This window comes from Catharus ustulatus, chromosome 1 (genome assembly GCF_009819885.2).
Source record: "Catharus ustulatus isolate bCatUst1 chromosome 1, bCatUst1.pri.v2, whole genome shotgun sequence".
In the NCBI taxonomy this organism is placed as follows: domain Eukaryota; kingdom Metazoa; phylum Chordata; class Aves; order Passeriformes; family Turdidae; genus Catharus; species Catharus ustulatus.
The window spans coordinates 2,400,959-2,423,271 of NC_046221.1; the positions used below are offsets into that span (position 1 = coordinate 2,400,959).

Genomic DNA, 22,313 nt, shown 5'->3' on the forward strand with positions numbered 1-22,313 from the left:
GAAACACAGCAAACATCCTCCCGTTGTGGCTTAAAAAGTCATAAAAGAAAACCATTTTTTTCCCAGAAATTTCAAATTGGTGTTTGTTCTTTTTGATTGAAATTTCACAGGGGAAAAAAAAATGGTGTTTTGACCTCTATTTGTATTGATTTGTGACTCTAAGTACATGTAAAATACCTCCATGGATTCCTGCAAGCATTAAATCCTCTCCTGGTGATGACATTTCTTTCCCAACGCTGATTCATGGACACCCATGAGAATCTCTTGTTCTTGTGTTGATAAATCAGTTGAAGATGAGAGGGAAAAGGAAACTTAAACATAATTTTAACTCTTTGGAGCTACATCTCACTGCTGATATTGCTGTCCTTCAGCTTTGCCTGCATTTTTCAAGGAAGGGCTGAAGAACAGGGAAGCCACAGACGGTGGCACAGCCACCCTGCGCTGCGAGCTGAGCACCGTGGGCGTCCCGGTGGAGTGGAAAAAAGGGGACAAGGCTCTGAAACCCAGCGAAAAGTACAGGATGAGACAGGAAGATACAGCTGCAGAGCTGCTGATCCGAGATCTGGAGGTGGAAGACACAGGGGAATACAGCTGTGTGTGTGGAGAGCAGAGAACTTCAGCTGTCTTGACAGTCCATGGTAAAAAAGCTGTTCTGTGTTGGGGTAGCAGTGCCTCAAGGACTCCCTTTTCTCTCTCTCCTCCCCTCTTGCTTTGGTGTTTTGATTCTGCTGCCTTTTCTTATCCTGCTGGTGCTGTTCCATCCTCTCTCCCACTGTCTGTCACTTTGAAACTGATGGTTTTATATTAAAGAAAAGTTGTGAGAATTTCTCATCTTAAAGCAAGAGTGAGCAGAATCCCAGCAGAGCATTATTCTCAAGGGATTTCTCATTGTGTCTCCCTGACATCAGTGCATTTTCGTGCTTAACCTGAAGGAAAGTTCTTTAAATCTGCTGAGCTCAGTCAGTGAGAGGTTTTTCCATTCAGGAATGAGTGGCCACCCTCCTCTTCTGCAAGTATATTCTGCTGAGGAAACAGTTCTTAAATAAATCCCCACCCCTCAGCATTATTCTGCAGGTCCTGACTTAGGGAATAATGGGGGAATAATGGGGGAAATTTTGTTCCTGGCTCTGCTGTGGTGAATGGTGATGAGCTCTGGTTGCCCCCCCAGAAGGAGCAGCTCCCATGGATGGGAGAACAGCTTTTATTTAAGATATCTCTTATGGGTAAAAAGCTGCCAAGGACAAAGGGAAATTGAGGAGAAATCTGTTCTTCCAGATTTGCTGCACAGTTTTTCTTTGTCTTGTCCCTTCCTTCTTTTGACCTATCATTTTCACCCCTAGGTCACTTCCATTTTATTTTAGTGGCACATCATATGAAAACTTTTTGGATACTGCAAAAAAACCCTATAATCCTGATATTAGTGTCATTATATCTTTACAAATCTTGGGTTAAAGGTGCACCTTAAGCTATGTTATGATTTTTTTTTTCTGAACCAGAAATAAAAATTATGATGTTAGGAAAGGCAGGGATCTCCAGCAGTGCTGTCACTCTGGCTGATGACTTTTAATCAAAATTCAGATCATTTAATGCACAAGATAGATTATTTCAGGGTGAAATAGGTAGAGAGGAGTATTGGAATCAGCTGTGAAGTGGTGAATATGAACAAGTTAATGTTGGAATTATCCCAGTGGGATTCCTGTGGTATTTTATTAGAGACAGATTTCCAGACTGATTTGTTTCCCTGTAATGGTGAAGGACTGGCCACATGCCCCAGCCCTGACTTCCCCAAGGTCTGGTTATGGTTTTGATGTCCTCTCTGTTCATGTTACACCCCATAGCTCTGCCTGCAGTGTTCAAAAGAGGTCTTGTCAATGTGGAAGGCACAGAAACCAGGACGGCTGTTCTGCAGTGTGAGCTCAGCAAACCCGCCCCGGTGCAGTGGAGGAGGGGGCAGGAGGTGCTCACACCTAGTGACAAACACAAAATGAGGCTGAAGGACACCACTGCTGAGCTGGCAATCCACAGCCTGGAGGAAGGAGATGCAGGAGATTACACCTGTGTGTGTGGAGACAAGACAACCACTGCTTCCCTGACAGTGCATGGTAAAATAGCTGGGGCAGTAGGAATTCTCTGCGTTGTCATCTGTGATCCTCCTGTGGGATCACAATCTGCTCTTCATCCCTTCTGTTATTTTAAAATGTTGTGGCAGCTGTTCCAACCACTGGGAATATCTTCCACTGAAAGCCCTTCCTTTGGGGCTGACAAACAGCATCACAGATCTGTTCAGCCCCTGCTCTTTCCTGTTGATGGAAGCTGGAAGTGGTAATGAAAAGCTTGATGAAGTCAGAAATGGCACTTTGAAGTATTTCCACTCATTGATTTCTTTAGGGCGTATCACTGAGATTTCACTTGGTTTTCTTGGATGAAATTGAAAAGTTATGAAATTTTAATTTTTAGCAACGTGGTGTTCATTTCAGTTCTTACTCTGGTTTTGAGAAAGAGCTGTGCAGAGTTCATTGAAATCTTGAGATCTGTTTTCTGTTGTTATATCTTAAATGCCTTTAAAACAAACCTCCCAGCACTGATGTTACAGTTTTATAGATTTCCAAATCAGTGAGAGTGGAGGGGTTGAGACTGGTATGGTTCTCCAAGTCATGCCATGTCTCATGTCATTAAAAACACTCTGATTTATGAGGAAGGTGTTTTCCAGCTGTCCAAACTCACTCTTTTATGGTGCTCAGAGCTGTTATAAATTAACACTTATTTCCAAGTCATTGTGGTGTTTTTGCAAAGCATAAATCAGGGATGCCCCTGAAATCATCCCTTGCTCTCAGGTTCTGTACACCCTAAAACATTTTGAAGTGTTTTAACCCAGTGAGGCACTCAAGACAAACTATCTGCTCGATTTTAAAGTGCTCTCTTTCACCTGTGACCTCCAGCCCTCCCTCCTCACTTTAAGAAAGAGCTGAAGAACGTGGAAGGCACAGAAAATGGCACGGCCACTTTCTGCTGTGAGCTGAGCAAGGCTGGAGCTGCCGTGGCGTGGAGGAAAGGACACAAAACCCTGGGGACAAGTGGCAAGTTCACCACGAGGTGCCAGGGCACGGTGGCTGAGCTGGTGATCCATGATTTAGTCCTGGCAGATGCTGGAGATTACACGTGCTCCTGTGGAGAGCAGGAAACCACGGCTGCGCTCAAAGTGAATGGTAAAAACTAGAAAAAAAACTAAAAAAAAAAAATATGTGACAAATTAGAGAGAATTTTCAAACAGCTTTTTTTTTTTTTTAAAGAGCATAGGGGTGTCAGCTTTGAAAGTGCAGCCCTGTTTCTGATGAGTTTAGCAATATCTGGTTGGACATGGGAATTTTGGTTCATGTCAGGTTGGAGGTTCATGGCAAAAATTGCAGATATTCATCCTGGTGCTAACTCATTTTCTTGATCCTTATGTTCAGCAGTAGGTGCTGAGGAATAGCAAACCACATTATTGTGAGGTGGATTGTGGAGATGTCACAATCTGGAAGTAGAGGAGATTTGTTGATGAGATATTTTTGAGACAGTTGTCAGTGTTTCAGTATAATTTGATGGTCAAGCTCTGCTAGACCATTCTGTGATGTGAAATTGTGGAATAGTTTGGATTGGAAAGGACCTTTTAAAGGTCACTTATGGAAAAGTGAGACTGATGCCTCAACTGTAGGTTCATTTATAAACTTTTCCAGTAACAATTGCATTTCCATAGAACTTAGATGCTCTGGTGAGGGTTTATTTTCCATTCTAGCAGACAATATCCAGGGTAGGTCTCAGTCAGGCAGGTCTGAGGCTGAGTCTGATGTGGTTCTTCACTTCATACCATGGACTTCACCATAAAACCCCTCTCTGACTTAGGAATGAGGTGTTTTCCAGCTTCCCAAAGCTCTTATGTTTCTCAGAGTGGTGGATTTGATTAGGAAAGGCTTTCCTTATCACTTGTGGTTGTCAGACCACACCAAATGGTCACTTGAGGCTGCCATGGTCCCACACTGTGCTCCTTTTGACCCCCCCAGCCCTGCCTGTGCACTTCCAGAAGGAGATGAGGGATGAAGAAGCCACAGAAGGTGCAACAGCCACTCTGCAGTGTGAGCTGTCCAGGGCTGCCCCCGTGGAGTGGAGAAAGAAGCACAAAGTGCTCAAACCTGGAGAGAAGTACACCATGAGGCAGGAGGGCAGCAGAGCCCAGCTGCTGGTGCATGCCCTGGAGCTCAGGGATGCTGGGGAATACTCCTGTGTATGTGGAGAGGAGAAGACAACAGCAGCACTGACAGTGCACGGTAAAAACCACAGAAATGGGATTTTCTGGGTGGTGTTTGTGCCTCCTCCTCTGGGAGCCTCAGTACTGACACACAGCGAGCTCTTCCTCTAGTCCTGCCATCATTAATTCTGTTTGTAACAGACTTTCTTCTTTTTGTTGTGGTTTTTATCTAATTCTGGTCACAACTGTAATTCCATTGATTTTTACTAACATTTTCCCTGTTTATTCTCCTTGCTCTTATTGGTGCTGTATTTCCTTGTAGCACACCAAAGGCTGAAGGATTTCACAGATTTGCTTTTCTTTTATTCTGTTTTACTCACTTTTGACTTGAACCTGGACAGATGGAGCAGCAGGAACATTCATAGCTCTTTACTTGAGCTCAATATTCATTGCTCTTCAGAAAAGCAATTTAACTTCAAGTTGTGTCCGGATTTGAGAAGTAATTTTAAATACTAAAACGAAAAATTGCTTCAGTGTAATTTTCTTTGTAACTCTGACAAAGAATAATGATGATTTTTATTCAGGTACTGTAGAATACTCAGCATTAGAGTAGGAGAATATTTCAGAATCCTCAGCCAAATTCATCTGCAAATTTCCCATGGAAGAGAGGAAACTTTATTTTCACTATGAATGCAGGACAGTCAGGAGTAGTTTCAGCCTCTTTCTCACCTGGAAATCCAGTAGGTCTGAATTCAGGGAGTGGATTTCTTTGGCTTTCTGCCCATCTTTTTATTTGCCAATTAAAAAAAAAAAAAAAAAGATTGTTTCAGTCTTGAACTTCCAATTTAACCATGAAAAATAGAATTGAAATGGACTTGTACTGGTCAGTCCATCCTTGAGCCCCACGTCACCATCATTGCTGCCAGAAAATTCTTTATTTCAACAGAAGTCTTTTTTGAACCATCTGAAGTCATTATGCCTTATTTCAAATTTTATAGAGATAGAGAAATATGTGTATAAAATTTGAAAATGGAAGTAATGCAACACTACAAGTTATACATCTTGATTATGAGGATTTCTTTATTTGCATCAGACTTGATTTCTTTTTTACTTGGATGTTCTCCATGGACTTCTGTAACCCCCAGTCCCTCATTGCAGATCTGCTCCTTCTTGTATTTGTTGTTGATTTTTCCAAAGTATTTCTTCCATCTGCCCTTGCTGAATTGAAGCCTATTTTATCACCACTACTTCATAAAAGTTTTCTGTATATTAATCCAGTTTAAAGGAATGCTTTCACCCTCTCTCCATTCCCACCTTGAGATCATATTCACAATTAACGCAACTTTGCATTTCATTGTCCAAGTCACTACAGAAAATGCTGAATAATCCTGAACTCAGGGTAGTGAGAATCTCTGCTCAATTCATTCTTTTATTTGTGAGTGTAAACCCCAGTCCAACATCCTGGAACTGGTTTTCAGATTAGTTTCCATTTCCCTTCTGTAATCCCACCTATATCAAAGGTAAAACTTACTAAAATAATAATGTAGAACATATAACGTGTCTTTCTGTCAAGGAAGGTTAATCTATACCAAGAAAAACATTACCCTGGTCCACTCCTTCATGAAAAGGAAAGCTCTTGGCAAATGTGAGTTTTTCAAAGAATTTAGTTGAGATGGCCATAATTCCTTGGATCCTCTCTCTGCTCTCTCTCTTTTTCCATGACAAACATCATGAGTGGGATTCAGCTTCAGGACTGAAGAGAATTCCCAAATTCCCATTTCTGTCAATGGAGATCTGTTAGACCATGGGAATCAGGGACACCTCCAGCTCATTTGAAAGCAGACATTTACATTTGGAGCTCTATCACTTCACACCAGTGATTTTTCTTTCTTTGCTTTCTGAGATTTTAGAATCTTGGTTTACATGGCAAGAACTAAATGTGTGCATTTCAAGGTGAGATAGGTTTTCCACTTCTTAGTTTCTGTTTTTTCCATACTTGAGGAATGTCAGCCCCTCTCTTTGATTTGTCACTGCAGTGTCTGAAATTGGTTGTTCCTGCACCTTAAGAATTCCAGGACAAATTTCATCACACCAGGCTGCTTTGCGAATATATTTATGGAAATATTCTCTAATATTTTTTTTTCTTTTCCAAGCCAGAATTTCTATTATTTACTTAATTAAAACTAGCATTTAATAATAATGAAGAAAAATTAATTAAACACTTCAACTTTCCTCACGTCCATTCATCATCAACTTATATTCCTGAAAAAGAGACAGACCAACATCTCCCTTTGTTGTTTTCCTTCCTTTTAATCTATTTACATCAATGTCTGCATAATTATCCTCCACATCCTTATTCTCAATTATTTCTTTCTTGCTGGTCAGGGTCAGGAATTGGAGACCATCCTCTCAAGCTCTTTCTCAGCAGTTTTATATCCAAATGTAGTTCCCACCCCATTCCAAAGAATTAGGGGATGCTTCCCCATATTGCCACATTTCCATCCAGTCCTACAGTCTGAATAATTCTGTTTGTTGTTCCAGAAGGGATGAGGGGTCAGGAAGCACCTGAACTGCCTGGGTGAGGGATTTATGGCAGATTTCTGCAGTGGCTACATCAGCCTTCTCTTTCCTTTTTATTCCTACCCAAGCACTTTCAGAATTTTTCTCTGATTCTGCTCTTCAGTCTTATCCTAACATTGGGTTAGGCCCGAAGGCATCCTTAAAATGTAAATTAAAAGGTTATAACTTTTTCCTTTTTCCTGATCATGGTGTAACCTGCTGTATTAATTTTCTAGGCTGGGTTATACTGAGAAAGTTGCAGTTTTGACCATGAAGTTTCCCTATTTCTGCTGTTTATTTTCCATACATCTCTAAACCAATCAGCAAATTGATTTTATATTTGCTAAAAGAAATGATGAGAGCCTTTTTGTTTATGATACAAATCAGCATCTTCCTTCTGTGAGATGATGCTCACTACCAGGCAGGGATAGATATTGGTGATCTTGGTTTATTTTGGTGTTGAGGAGCTACTTGTCATGGAAACCTTTGCTGCTCTGTTTCTCAGCCCTTCCTGCTCTGTTCAAAGAAGAATTAAGGGACACGGAGGCCAAGGAAGGTGAAACAGTCACTCTGCACTGTGAGCTGACCAAACCTGCCCCAGTGGAGTGGAAAAAGGGAGACACAACCCTCAGACCTAGTGAGAAATACAAAATGAGGCAGAAGGATGTGACTGCAGAGCTGGTGATCCACAGCCTGGGCGAGGGCGATGCTGGGGACTACATCTGTGTGTGTGGGGAGCAGCAGAGCACAGCTGCCTTGGCAGTCCATGGTAATGACCAGCTCCAGATGGGTGCTGAGATTATGGTTTGAGTTGTTGAGATTATGGTTTGAGTTGTTGACATTATGGTGTGAGTTGTTGACATTATGGTGTAAATTTTTCAGATTATGGTTTGAGTTGTTGAGATTATGGTGTGAGTTTTTGAGATTATAGTTTGAGTTGTTGACATTATGGTTTGAGTTGTTGACATTATGGTTTGAGTCGTTGACATTATGGTTTGAGTTGTTGAGATTATGGTTTGCATTGTTGACATTATGGTTTGAGTTGTTGAGATTATGGTGTGAGTTTTTGAGATTATAGTTTGAGTTGTTGACATTATGGTTTGAGTTGTTGACATTATGGTGTGAGTTGTTGACATTATGGTGTGAGTTGTTGACATTATGGTGTAAATTTTTCAGATTATGGTGTGAGTTGTTGACATTATGGTGTGAGTTGTTGACATTATGGTGTGAGTTGTTGACATTATGGTGTAAATTTTTCAGATTATGGTGTGAGTTGTTGAGATTATGGTGTGAGTTGTTGAGATTATGGTTTGCATTGTTGACATTATGATGTAAATTTTTCAGATTATGGTTTGAGTTGTTGACATTATGGTTTGAGTTGCTGACATTATGGTGTGAGTTGTTGGCATTGTGGTTGAGTTGTTTCATCACCACTGCTACCTGTGCACAGTTATCTGGGTCTGGCCATGCGTGGCACGACCACGAGGATGAATTTTGTGATGTAGGGGTAAAACCTTTCCCCAGTTCCGTGTACAGAGTGGTTTTAGGACCCAACCCCTGAAGGAGATGTCAGACACCTCCCCACCTTTCCTTCCCATGCATGCCCTCCCCTGCAGGCTGTGTTTTCTCCCTTTAACCCTGTTCCCATTGCATCCTCAGTGCTGCCTGCGGGCATCCAGGAGAGCCTGAGGGACCAGGAGGTGACCGAGGGTCAAGTGGCCACTCTGAGCTGTGAGCTGACCAAAGCTGCCCCCGTGGAGTGGAGGAAGGGCAGCACCTTGCTCAAAGCCAGTGACAAGTACAAAATGAGGCAGGAGGGCAAGGTCAGGAAGCTGCTAATCCAGGATGTGGAATTGAAAGATGCTGGAGAGTACACGTGTGTGTGTGGAGAGCAGGAGACTACAGCAGCCTTGATAGTGCATGGTAAAGATAATATATCTGTATTATTTTATGTGTTATTTACCTGTATTATATTATAAACATGTTATCTGTATTATAAACATGTTATCTGTATTATAAACAATATTATTGTATTATTGTGGATTTCTGTGCCAGCTCGTTGGTACAGGTTGTGTGTTCACCTGTGGCTGAATTGTTTCTTTAAATCTGTAAATTCTCTGTAAGATCTGGTTGTGTCCACGCTGCTTTTCTCTTTCTGTCTTTTGGTCTGTCCAATGTCCCAGAATTATGAGGAAAACACCCTGTTTCCACCCTGAAGTGTTCTCTGCTTCTGTAGCACCCCACCCCTCCTGTCGCCCGTGTGCCACATGTCATTTTTAATGTCCTCTGTGCATTTTGTGACCTGCAGCCCTGCCAGCCCTTTTCAAAGAAGACCTGAAGGACCTGCAAGCCATGGAAAGCCAAACAGCCACTCTGAGCTGTGAGCTGAGCAAGGCTGCAGCTGTGGCGTGGAAGAAAGGCAACAAAATACTCAGGGCAGGTGAAAAATACGTCATGAGGCAGGAGGGTGCCCTGGCAGAGCTGGAAATCCGTGAGCTAGAGCTGCAGGATGCTGGGGATTACACCTGTGTGTGTGGGGAGCAGCACAGCACAGCCTCTCTGACAGTGAAGGGTAAATGCAGATGATTGTCCATTTTCTGTTCCTCTGAACCCCCATGAAGTTACCCCCACCTGTTTCCAGCTCTTGTCCAGGTGTTTATTTTTTGTCTGAGAAGGGAGCTGAGGACAGCACTGGCTCTCCTTGCACACACACTGCTGTGTTGTGGGTTCCAGGGAATTGCACCCAGGAAATGTCAGACCAGCTGAGATGTTCTGTCCTGTTCTATCCTTCAAATTCTCCCTTAAATCTTGTGCTTTGGTCATCTCAGCACTTCTTGTCTTACTCCTGGGTTCCACTTTCCAGATCTTTGTAGTGATAACCTCAAACCCCTGATTTGGCCAGGTTTGAACTTCAGCTGAGAATTCACAGTGCTGATCTCTCAGTTTAAATACACTTTGTATTGGCTTTCCATTCCCAGCCCTGCCAGTGCTTTTCAGGGAGGAGCTGAAGGATGAAGAAGCCCAAGAAGGAGCATCAGTCACTCTGAGATGTGAATTAACCAAAGGAGCTCCTGTGCAGTGGAAAAAGGGGCCCAAAGTGCTCCAAGCAAGTGACAAATATCAAATGAGACAGTCTGGCAGCACTGCAGAGCTGCTCATTCCTGACCTAGAAGTAAAAGATGCTGGAGATTACACCTGTGTGTGTGGTGACCAGAAGACAACAGCAACCTTAACAGTTCATGGTAAAAAGAACTTACTAAAATTGATAAATCTCTTGAGATAGGCATAATTCTGAAATGTAGTTGCTTCTTCCCTGGGTCAGTAGTTTATCTTTGTTTTTATCCCTTCTTCCTTCATTCTATTTATAACTCATTTCTTCCTGAGAAAGCATCCTGGTGAATTTTTGGGTTGTTATTAATCCGTCCTTTAAAAGGAGAAAACGAGAAGTTTCCTTCTGTGCAAGTCTCCTCTTCTTGGATATTTGTATTTTCCAGCCCTGTAGGTCTCTTCAGTACACCACAGATTCTCCAAAACTCCCAGCTATGGGCTGTCAGGTCCCTCTTCTCCAGGAACTGGAAAAGGAGAACTGAGGGTTAGGGAAGCAGAAAGAGGAGGAAATTCTCTGGCTGTGTATTTTTTTTTTTAAGGTTCCAGATTCAGGGTGAGAGAAGTGTTATCATTCCAGAGCTTAATTCCTGTAGGTTGTTTTGTCTTTGAGTTATGATTTTCAAAGTGAGGAGTAATAAGGATCTAAAATTCTTATTGGATGTAATGACCCTTCAAACTTCAATTTAAAACTAGGAATAGTTTTATTTTGAAATCTGTCTGCTTTCATGTAGATGGGGCTGTAACAGTTTAATAAAAACAAACCAGAAACTCACAACAGCAGCCTCCAAATAATGACATTTGTGTGGGTGAAATAGTTCTGTATCCAGCAGTGTTATTTGTGAGTGCTGTTGACCTGAGGTCTGGGTCTTTGTTTTGCTCTTTCATTATAAATAACAACACAACCCCAGGGAACTGATCCCTCAGGGTGACTGAAATCACATTACACTTGAACTTTCAGAGTTTCTGAACTTGTTATGGCTAAGAATATCTATAATAGACTGAGAAAAAGGCAAGAGGGGAAATAATCTCAAAGTGAAAACGAGGTTTAATTCTGGTTTTCTGCTGTCCCTTTGTCCATGTCACATCCTCCAGCTCTGCCACCAGTGTTTAAGGAGGAGCTGAAGGACAAGGAAGCAGAAGAAGGTGGAGAAGTCTCCCTGCTCTGTGAGCTCTCCAAGGCTGCCCCAGTGGAGTGGTGGAAGGACCAGAGCATCCTCCAACCAAGTGGGAAATACAAAATGAGGCAGGAAGGGCTCAAGGCAGAGCTGGTGATCCATGAAATAGCTGAGGAGGATGCAGGAGCCTACACCTGTGTGTGTGGAGAGCAGCAGACTACAGCAGTGCTGACAGTCCAGGGTAAAGCCATCCCTCCCCTCCTCTTTCCTCACTGGAAACCTCTGTCCTCTGCTCTCAGCTGCTCAATTTTCCATTTCATCCTTATTAACAGAACTTCCTTCAAGTTGAAAATGTTCCCTGTCCCTCCTCACCTGCAGGCTGTGGAAACTGGAAAATGCCTCTCTGCATTTCTCTGTGCCATCCTTCTGCCTTTTCCTTTCCTTAAACACAAGCTGCTCTCCTTTCTTCTTTCTTCTCTCCCTTTCCTGCCCTGTAGCCCCATTGTTCTTTGGTCTTTCCTTTCCTGCATTTGTTCTCTAAACCACAAATCTGCTTGTTCTTTGCCATTCCTTTCTGGAATTCTCAATACCAACCATTTTAATACAGGGAATAAGGAATATCCAGAATGAGGCTCAGCTAGTTATAATTTCCTCTGTTATGTTCATTTTGGGCTTTGTGCACATCATCTCTGTCCTGATGCCCAAGGTACATTTCCATTAGGACACTGATTTTTCTAAGGAAGGAATAAATTCTTTCTGTGACTTCCTTCAGGTCTTCCTTTGTTGGTTGAACAATTTGCTGGACAAACAAGTCTGGTGTTTCAGCTTAACAGTGCTGGAATGGGAACTGTGCCAATTCGGGCTAAGCTTGTCTTCTAGCCTGGATATTTTAACTGAGTCTCTAATACTGGGTGCTAATTTTGAGATCTGAGATCTCCAACCTTGTTAAACAGATGAAACATCCCATTATCCCATCTAGTTAATGTGTGAAGGTCACCTCATTTATTTCAAGGATACAAGTTGCAATGGGTACAAGAACTTTGTAAAATGGGAAAAATGTGTTCTGAGACAAGAACCAAGGCTGGAATTCAGCAGCTGGAGATTTACTCTGGGGTCCAGAAGAAGAATCTGTGAGTCCCAAACGTGCCTCTTCAAGGATATCTCAAGGAAGGAAGAGTGAGGATGAGTAAGGGGCTGTGTGAACAGTCAGAGCACAGCAGGGCAGCTCTGTGAGCAGGAAAAGGGAATGCAAGGCCATGAAGTTTGTGGAAGACACCAATAGCTGTGAACTGAGGAGCTCAGAGCAGGTGTGAACCTGTTGAGGACTGTGCAGTTCTGCTGTAGAAGCCAGGGCAAACCCAAAAGGGTTAGGTTCTCTATTCCCACAAGGATATTTTCATTTCTCTTTCCCCTCTTTGTGGCTGATGCTCACCCATCCTTGACAACTTTCCTCTGCCACAACCTTCCCAACTTTCCCCTGCTCCTTCCTCACCCCTCCCTGGAGACACCCTCCATCTGTAACACATTTTACCTGCATCCTCCAGCTGTGCCTCTGTTTTTCCAAGAAGAACTGAGCTGCCTTAGCAGTTCATGGTAATGGAATCCTTGGGGTGAACATCCTCCAAACCTGCCCAAATCTCTGTTCCCATCCCTTTCTGTTTGCTTTTGGTTCCTCTCTGTGCTTCCCTCTTTTGTAGAATTGGGGAAAACATTCCCTGCTGGTGTTTGTCCCCCTCAGCTCTGCTGGTTCATCTCTTTCCTTGCCCTGATCCAGTGTCCAGGGAAGCTGGAGAAGATTTTCCATGGTGTTCCACTGACCTGGATCAGGGCTTGGTGAAACCTTTCCCCCAGCACCTCACCAAGCTGTGCTTTAAGGAAAAATTCACCCTCTCTGTGGTAACTCTCTCACTCTTCAGTGCTGCCTCCAGAATTCAAGAGAGAGCTGAAGGACCTGGAAGCTGTGGAAAACGGCACAGCTGCTCTGCAGTGTGAGCTGACAAAACCTGCTGAGGTGGAGTGGAAGAAAGGACAGGAGGTGCTCAAAGAGAGCAGCAAGTACGAAATGAGTCAGGATGGTGCTGTGGCAAAGCTGATTATCCATGAGCTGGAGGAGGAGGATGCTGGAGTTTACACCTGTGTGTGTGGAGAGCAGCAGACAAGTGCCACGCTGGCAGTCAATGGTAAACAACTGAAGGGAAGAGGCTGTGATACCTTCTGAAAATAAAAATAACAACTGTGGGTTAGTGGTGCTAAAGGAAAAGACTGAAAACCATAAGGTGTGCAGAATAGCCTGGTCTATGCAGCTCATGGAGGGGTCAGGCAGAAAATGGGAATTTAAATGCTTTTTTTTCTGTATTTTGCTGTCAGAACAATCAAAATCTCTCCTGCAAGTGGCCTGCCTTAAGAGGGAATCTGAACTCTTCAAATCCCCTGCCTTAAGAGGGAGGATGAACTCTTGCAGGTCTCTGAATGAGGAGGGAATCTGAACCCTGAAAATTCCCTGCTGATCTCAGAACACTTCTTCAGTGATCAGGGCAGCACACTGGTTACTTTTACAGTAGGAAAACTATTATTCCATTTTTAGATCATAGATTAGTTCTATGTATTTCATGGCAAATGTAACTTCTTGAAATCCATTTCTTCTTGCTCTGCAGATATTTCTATTAGTTCTCTGGGGAAATAGCTTCATAGTTTGAATCTAGAGCATTGAGGTTTAGAGACATCTGGGAAAAAAACCTTCTCTTTTGGTGCTTTCATTTTCCCTCTTCTTGCTTTTTCCCAAGCCCCAGCTGCAGTAGGTTCAAATCATATTTCTGTTTTATAGCCCTACCAGCCCTTTTTAAACAAGATAACCACTACAATGGGCGTGGCACACAGCAAGGTGGGAAGGTTCTTCTTGCAGCATCTGAGGTGTGAAAGCAATTAAATCATAGAAACCCAAAAAAGTTTGGATTGGAAAGGACTTTAAAGTTCATCTCATTCCATGCCATGGGCAGGCACAGCTTCCACTAGACCAGGTTGTTCACAGCCTCAACTAGGCTGACTTTGAATGTTGCAATGGTGTAAAAATGCTCTGAACCCTCCTGCCCTGAGTGCTGGAGTGTGCCTGGATATGGGAATGGGGTAAGGGATGTAATGCCTGCCTGGGATGGTAAAAAAATCAACAATTAGGGGATAATTCTGTGATTTTTGAATATGCTGTGTTGTTACTGGAGGCTTGAACTTCAGGTTGAAATGCTGGCTGCAGACAGCTTGAATCCACACCTGTGCCCCTTCACTGCTGGTACCATGCAGAGCAAGGCCTTCACTGAAATCTGCATTTCCCCTCCCATTTATCACCTCACTGTGATCTCTTACCAAGAGATCAGTACTAACCTGGTATTTTGTACATTGATACAAGCCTTATTTGGGGCAGAAATTCTCTTTGTTTAATACTTCAAACTCACAGACCTCTGTTAAGGGACAGGGATCTGTGTAAGAGGGGAAATTCCCAGAGATTTTTGCCTAAAGCATCCATAGCTGGCATGGAAACGCTTCCATAGGAGGGTCTGACTCCTTCAGACCCCAATCCAGGCCATTCTGTTGACCACTAAGATCAGATCTTTCTTAACTCAGCTCTTGTTTCCCTTCATGGTTCAAGAAAGATTCTGCCAAGACAGAGAGCTGCATCCCCAGGATTATGGAATCATTAGAATAAGCCATACCTGAAGGATGAGGGTAGGACTGGATCTTTCTTGTACTAAAACACTCTTGAAACCTTTTCCTCTCAAATTTTACAGCACTGCCCATCACGTTTAAGCAGCCTTTACAGAATAAGGAGTTTGAGGAAGGAAGCACAGCCACGCTCTGCTGTGAGCTGTCCAAACCCAGAACTGCAGTGGAATGGAGGAAAGGAGGAGTGGGGCTGCAGCCCAGCCAGAAATACGAAATGAGGCAGAGGGGATGCCTGGTAGAGCTCTTGGTACACAATCTCAGATTAGAAGACACAGGAGAATACAGCTGTGACACGGGGGATCAGGAATCCAGGGCAGCCCTCAATGTCAAAGGTACGTGCTGTGAGCTGGCTCCTGAAGAAACAGGCTCCTCCAACAGGCAAAACAACCACTGCAATATGAATATTTTAAAGTGTATTATTCTCTATGAATATTGTCCTTTTTGTCTGGTATATTAGGATTTTTTTATTTTTAATAAGAATGGAAGAGGATGGTACTTTGTTCTTCCAGAGCTGTGTTTGAGTTTTGGGTTCTCATAGGAAATACTTTCAAGCTTTGTGCCTGAGGCAAAATTAAAGGAAAAGCAATGATTTAATATAACATCTGGACATTTCGCGTGACATGTTGTTTGAATATTTTAAAAGAATATTTTCTTTCAAATCCTGTGAGAAGATAGACAACGACATCCCTGACCTCTCAAGGCTGTCCACGGAGTTTTGAAGTCCTTTGCTTTCGAGATCATTGTTAGATCAACTGAAGGATAAAATCATTCAATGAATTCACCACTGGGAAGGATTTGAGTCAAGGAGCAAAGGAAATAAATGTTATGGGTGCAGATGGCTCCTTCTGATGCAGCAAGATCTCCTAGTTGCTCCAGGAAAATTAGAGAATGTGGATCCTACCTAGGAATATCAGTGAAAAGCAGAATCTCTTGTTCTCCAAGTGCCAGTCTGTGTTAACCAGGACTTCACTCAGCTTTCACTAAAAGATCCTGTTGATCTTTTCTCTTCTAGCTCTGCCAGTTCTTTTCCAAAAGCAGCTCAAGGACGAGGAGGCAGAGGAAGGAGCGGCGGTGAAATTCCGGTGTGAGCTGACAAAGGATAACGCGGCCGTGGAGTGGAGGAAAGGCACCATGGAGCTCTTCCCGTGTGCCAAATATGAAATGAAATTAAGTGGGCGCACAGCTGAGCTGGTGATCCACAATGTAGAGCCAGAGGATGCCTCTGATTACACTTGTGACACGGGAGATCAGCAGAGCACTGCAGTCCTCACAGTGAATGGTCAGCATTGCAGGATGCAGGAGAGGCACTGGTGGAACTGTGGGAATGATGTTTGATCCAAAAAGTTAAGATAAGGAGGAAAAGAGCTGCCCAGTCTTAAAGCAGAGTAGTGAATCTGGTGGGACAGGGTTCTTCTTTAAGCCTGTAAAGCACAGAGTGCAGTGCACTGACCCCTTCCTCTGATATGATAAAAGCAAGGGATTTTGTGTTGTGGGAATTCTGAAATATTAACAGAACTCCTTTTGGTGTTCTGCGATTTTGCTGGCTCCCTTGAATCAATAGCAAATCACACATCACACAAAAAAAAGCATTTTGAGGTTGCTATTTTTAATCTCCCTGTGAAGATTCTGAGAAAGCTGTGTTTAACCAGACCAGGAATAATGCCTGTGAGTGATCACAGAATCATGGTGTGGGTCACTGCTCCAACCTCCCTGCTCAAACAGGGCCATCCCAGCACCATCTATGAAATTTTTGTGTTTGTCTCGAAGTTGGGTGGAATTTGTGACTTTGATCTAAGCCATAACCTTTCAAACAACATATTTTTCTGACTCTGACTCCAAAAGCAGCCCCAGCATTGACTAAGGTGAAGGAGCTCACTGATTGCTTTACCTGTCTCACAGTGGTGTTTTTACTGGAACCACAGGCACTAAGATTCCTGTTTTTCCAACTGCTCACACCCCCCATGGATATCCCCTTCTCGTTTCCAGCAGTGACAAGCTGTTGTCTGAGCTGTTCCATACTCTACTTGAATAAATGTCCATTTGTGCATCATCTGGAAGGACTCACTGATGATGATCTGGGTCTTGGAAAAACAGCTGAGAAATCAGAAATTAGTGTAAAGCTTTACATTATTTAGCTTTTGGAAATCAGGAGTATTTCTGTAAAAGTGAACAGATTTTAAACAGAAAGTGCCAGGTTTTGCTTAGTCAGAACCTTCGTGTGTTGGAGTTTCCAATTTGCAGAGCAGATGCTTAAAAGGTGTGAAGTGGGTGCCATGGACTTTATGGGATATAAAGATATTTGGAGAACTTTCTGATCCTCTGGATCAGTACACAGTATAGGTCTGTTCATATGGAAAAAAATGGTTTTATTTTCATATCACTGCTTAATGCAAAATTGTGCTGCAGCACCAGAGCCCAGGCTCCTTGTGCTGAGCTGTGCAGACCTGGCACTCAAGCAAACAGCTCATGTATTATTTATTTCTCATTTTACAGCCATCAAACCCCAGCTGAAGCAGCAGCTGAGGAATGAGGAGGTGGAAATGGGAGGAACAGCCCGACTGCGCTGTGAGATTTCCATCAGCAAAGCTGAAGTGGAGTGGAGGAAGGATGGAGCCCTCCTGCACTCCAGCTCCAAGTATGAAATGTGGCAGGATGGGACCCTCAGGGAGCTCCGTGTGCACCACCTGGAGCCTGGGGATGCTGGAGAATATTCCTGCAAGGTTGGAGACCAGACAAGCTCAGCCAAACTCACCGTGAAAGGCAAGACCTGTTTATTGGAACAAGGAGTTTTCCCTTTAGGAAATGAAGATTCTGCAGCATGGTTGAGTTATATACACATGCATCACATAAAATGAGCTGTTGTGATCAATATGGAGCATAGGATGGGTATCATTAAAAAAATCTTATGGTCAGTGGATGCACCAAAGGCAAAGATTGACTTGGTGGACAGGAGAGGATAACCTGTAATCTGTGATTCATGGCTTGGAATATTTGCTTGACATGATGTGCAGGGGACTGAACAGATGGTCCAGCCCCAGCTTCCAGTCACATGGCAGCTGCATCTGGCCTTGATATCATTGCAGAGCTTAGCTTGGACCACTGGTGTGGAACAAACACCCCCAGCATCTCCACGGGCTACTCCCTGTTGTAGATCCCCTGCACGTCACACCCAGCTGCAGCATTTTTCGTGCAGATGGTGACCTCAGTTGTAGGAATATCCACTGTGCTTGCTCAGAGGGAGATTGGGCTGCTTTTTGAATGGTTTGAGTCAATGATTTTAGAGGTCTTTTCCAGCCTTAGTGAATTTATGGTTCCTTTGGTATTCCCCTGGGGATTTGGGGTATTTGCAGCCTCTGCCTGCTGGGGGTTGTCTGTATGATCCCTGCACGGGTGCCCAGCTGTCCTAGAGGCAGGACTCAGGCAAACTGCAGTGCAGAACCCCTGCTCACATTAACCCAGTGAGTCCTGCTGGGAAAACAAAGCCAGGGAGGGCCTCAGCCAGTTTGGAGCATCAGCAGCGAGTAAATGCAGATCTGTTCACAGAAATACAACAGAGAGGATCAGGCTTTAACGTTGTCCTGTGATGATGTCTAAGTGTAAATGGAAAAAAAATTCAAAATCCTGCCTTTGACATCCAGCATTCATGCCTTTTTAACCCTGTCAAGCATTAAAAAAACCCCAAACCAATATGCAGTGTGTCTCTTAGCAAGGAGAAGTGGTAAAGCCACTATCTAAATTTTTTTATTCTGTTACCAAGTATGCTGAAGGCAGAGTTTGAAATGTGGTTTGAGAGGCTGTGCTGCCTCCACCCTTGGAGGTCCTTGCAGGACAAAGTGCTGAGCAACCTGGGTCTGCTTTGGTGACTTCCAGAAGTCACTGCAGCCTGTATTTCTCATGGTGCCTGGTTTGATCCAGGTTTTCCCTTTCATTTCTCCTTGCAGAGCCTGACGTGAGCATCGTGAGCGGCCTCAGGGACAGGGTGGTGTCTGAAGGGGACGATGTCACCTTCCAGTGCCAGGTGTCCCACGAGAACGCCAGGGACGTGGAGTGGAAGCTGCAGGACGTGGCTCTGCAGAACAACGAGATGAACGAGATCTCGGTGGAGAAAGGCAGGATCCACACCCTGACCCTGAGGAAGGTGACTGAGCAGGACATTGGCACTGTCACCTTCCGTGTGGGACCCCACACGTCCACAGCAGAGCTCAGGGTGAAAGGTGAGGGCTCCCTGTGAATTCAGGGCCATATTTCACCCCCTCATGCCTTGGGGGTGCTTGTGCTTCAAAGCATCTGTGACTGCATCACCATGGATAAGAAGGGGACATTTCACCCTCTTCCCAAAGCTCAGTGATTCCTGGAGAAATTGCTAGCTTGGCTTCGTTACTTGGATGGAGAGACCTGGAATTTCCATTGCTTCCACTACCTCTTTTAGAATTATAGAATAATTTGAGCTTGGAGGGACCTTTAAAAACTATCTGGTCCAATCTCTCTATATCTTCAACCAGGTCAGGTTGCTCAGATCTGATTTTTTTCCTCTTCCTCTTCCTCTTCCTCTTCCTCTTCCTCTTCCTCTTCCTCTTCCTCTTCCTCTTCCTCTTCCTCTTCCTCTTCCTCTTCCTCTTCCTCTTCCTCTTCCTCTTCCTCTTCCTCTTCCTCTTCCTCTTCCTCTTCCTCTTCCTCTTCCTTTCCTTCTTCATTCTTTTGATTAAATTCTCCATCCAAAATCCTTCTCCTTCCCTCTTAGAAGCTTCTTTTAGCTCCTCAGTAAATAACACTGGAGTCAGAGGATTTTTTTGGATACTCAACCATTCAGCTGTAGTTTTAACACTGCAGGAAACGAGACAAAGGTCTGGAAAACAAAGCACAGCAAACACAAACCCCTTGCTTTGTTTGTAATTCAGTGCCACCTCCAGTCTTTAAGGAGAAACTGCAGAGCAGGGAAGTGCAGGAGGAGGACACAGCTGTCCTCAGCTGCCAGCTCCCCCAGCCCAGTGCTGAGGTGAAATGGAAAAGGGCCCCCAGGTGATCTCCCCAAGCTCCAAGAATGAAATCAGGCAGGAGGGAGCAGTCCATACTTTAAAGATTCTCCATACTTTAAAGATTCATCACTTAAAAGCAGAAGACTGGTAAACACCTGTGATGATGGAAATGAACAAACAGCACCTACTTTGACTGTTAAAGGTGTGTTGTGATGGGGTTTTTTAACATAAGAAACTTGCTTTACTCTGCCAAGAGGATTTTTTTCTGCTGTCCTTGACTTCAGATGTGCTGTGCTGTCAAAAGCAGCTGAGTCCTTCTGCTTTTGGAAGTCCTGTGGTGGCTTTAACAAATTAACAAATTCAGGGACTCAAGGGCAGGAATTACTTCCACACTTTGAGATCCTGTGACCTCTCTCTGGTCACTCACACAACCAGGAGCTAAAATTAAGATAGGAGTAGTTTTGATGCTTAATCATCCTTTGAGCTGTAGTTCTGCCTGGAAAAATGGTGATCCAGGTGAAATTGTTTAAACTTGGACACAACTCCAGCTAATGAGCAAGGCACCTAAATGCTTCTAGTGTCAAAGATCTTTAAAATAGGTGTCATGTGACAATATATCTGTTTTTTTCCAATCTGATCTGATGCAAATACAATATCAAAGTGACTTTTTCTGAGACACATGATCAGGAAAAACAAAGATGAGCCAGGATATTGTTAAATCCCACCTTTTGAAATATTCCTGAGGGCTCTCCCATGAAAGGCACACACCTGCCTGCAGTCACACTCCATGACTCAAGGATACCAGAATATTGGTGCTGTAAGCAGGTCCTCTGATGCTGTTGGCCCATTTGTGTCTCTGTGTGTGGCCTCAGCCACTCCAGCACTCCTTGAAAAAAATTCCAAACCCAGGAAGCTGAGGAAACCTGTGCAGTCATGCTGTACATATCAATTCAGCCAACTAGCTGGAAAAAATAAATATATATGTACATATATATGTAGATACACACCAGTAAGTGTGCAGCCACTGAGGTTCTTTCAGGGAACTGGACTTGAGGAGCTAAACTTCTACATCTGGCACTTCATAAATCCACCCATCAAAACTCCACCTTGACCCACCCGTGGTACCATCAGCACAGGGTTCCTTTCTCTGCTGGTCCAGTTTTCAAATAAGGAATATTATAGAAAGACCTTCCATGCCCTCTCCCAAATACACAAGAACTTGGATATCAGGAGTAGACTTTTGAGGTCTGGTTTTGGTACCCATTTGGAGATACATCCACAGAAATGCTCAAAATTCTGTATCCATGACCATTCCTGTGCAAGAAGGAGCATAATCCTTGAGGTGCTCAGTGTGTGCAGTGTCCAGTGATTCTTCAGGAGAGCTTAGAGCTCCTGGAAATCCAACATCTTCTGTCATTCCTTGTTCTGCTTTTAAACTAACTTTGGAATTGAGTTTTAACCAAATTCAGGACTGCACCAGAGTTTCATCAAACACAAGGTTGGTTGCACAGTCAGCAGTGACACATGATTATTTTCCCCCTCTGATTTTTCTTGATTTAGCTTCTCCAGTCACCTTCACACAGCCACTCCAGAACCAGCAAGCTGAGGAAGGTGGCAGTGTCACTTTGAGCTGCGAGGTCTCCAAACCCAACACCAGTGTGCAGTGGAAGAAGGCAGGGACAGTGCTGCGACCCAGTGACAAATACACGATGCGCCAGGAGGGGTCCCTGGCTGAGCTGACAATCCACAACCTGAGCGAAGCTGATGCTGGGGAGTACACCTGTGACACAGGGGACCAGCAAACCACGGCAGCAGTGCAGCTGAAAGGTGGGGCTTTGCATGGGGAAGAGCTGGGCACTGCTTGGCACCGTGGTAGGGGCACAGGGTTGAGTAATTCGGCAGCTAAACCTTGTCCTGTGGCCAAGGAGAACCACGGGGATCTCAGAGATGTGACAGGTTTCACAGGGCTAAGAACTGGGTCAGTTATCTCTCGAAATGGGTCTTTTCATGATTTTGTGGTTTAATGAGAATTAATTTCCACTCGTGGGAATCTGTTGACAATTTTTTCACAACACACAAATTATGATTATACACATATTAAATATTTGTTATGCACACAACACAGTAGAACTTGCAAGCTTTTTAGACTATCATATATGTGTGCATAATTCACATGCATGATGCATCTGTAGCATTGTAAAATGTTGCTACGTGCCCGTGAGCCTACATTTCCATGAGTTTAGAGTCACAGGATGGTTTGGGTTGGAAGGGACCTTCAAGATAATTTAGTTCCAATGCCCTGCCATGGGCAGGGACACCTTCCACTGTCCCAGGTTGCTCCAAGCCCTGTCCAACCTGGCCTTGGACACTTCCAGGGATCCAGGGGCAGCCACAGCCCCTGAGCCAGGGCCTCATCACTCTCACAGGGAACAATTTCTTTCTAACATCTAAGCTAACCCTGCCCTCTTTCAGTTTGAAACCATTTCCCTTTTTTCAGTCACTGTGTACCCCTATAAAAATTCCTTCCACCTCCTTTTTATGACCCCCCATAACCCCTCTCTTCTGAGCTGAACACTTCCAGATTTACAATTTAGAACCTCAAATAACAACAACATA

The 22,313-nt window shown here is 43.8% G+C and overlaps 1 protein-coding gene across 1 annotated transcript in view; it reads left to right on the forward strand.

The window, feature by feature from the left end:
* Positions 1-22,313, forward strand: part of OBSCN (obscurin, cytoskeletal calmodulin and titin-interacting RhoGEF) — a 165,378-nt gene that overhangs the window by 61,991 nt on the left and 81,074 nt on the right. Inside the window, exons 39-55 of the mRNA XM_033070065.1 lie at positions 372-638; positions 1,839-2,102; positions 2,940-3,206; positions 4,041-4,304; positions 7,290-7,553; positions 8,444-8,707; positions 9,093-9,356; positions 9,763-10,026; positions 10,985-11,248; positions 12,924-13,187; positions 13,832-13,888; positions 14,623-14,640; positions 14,787-15,053; positions 15,734-16,000; positions 17,215-17,481; positions 18,663-18,935; positions 21,258-21,524. Of these exons, the coding sequence (XP_032925956.1) occupies positions 372-638; positions 1,839-2,102; positions 2,940-3,206; positions 4,041-4,304; positions 7,290-7,553; positions 8,444-8,707; positions 9,093-9,356; positions 9,763-10,026; positions 10,985-11,248; positions 12,924-13,187; positions 13,832-13,888; positions 14,623-14,640; positions 14,787-15,053; positions 15,734-16,000; positions 17,215-17,481; positions 18,663-18,935; positions 21,258-21,524 (4,062 nt within the window). The remainder of the gene's footprint in view (positions 1-371; positions 639-1,838; positions 2,103-2,939; positions 3,207-4,040; positions 4,305-7,289; positions 7,554-8,443; positions 8,708-9,092; positions 9,357-9,762; positions 10,027-10,984; positions 11,249-12,923; positions 13,188-13,831; positions 13,889-14,622; positions 14,641-14,786; positions 15,054-15,733; positions 16,001-17,214; positions 17,482-18,662; positions 18,936-21,257; positions 21,525-22,313) is intronic.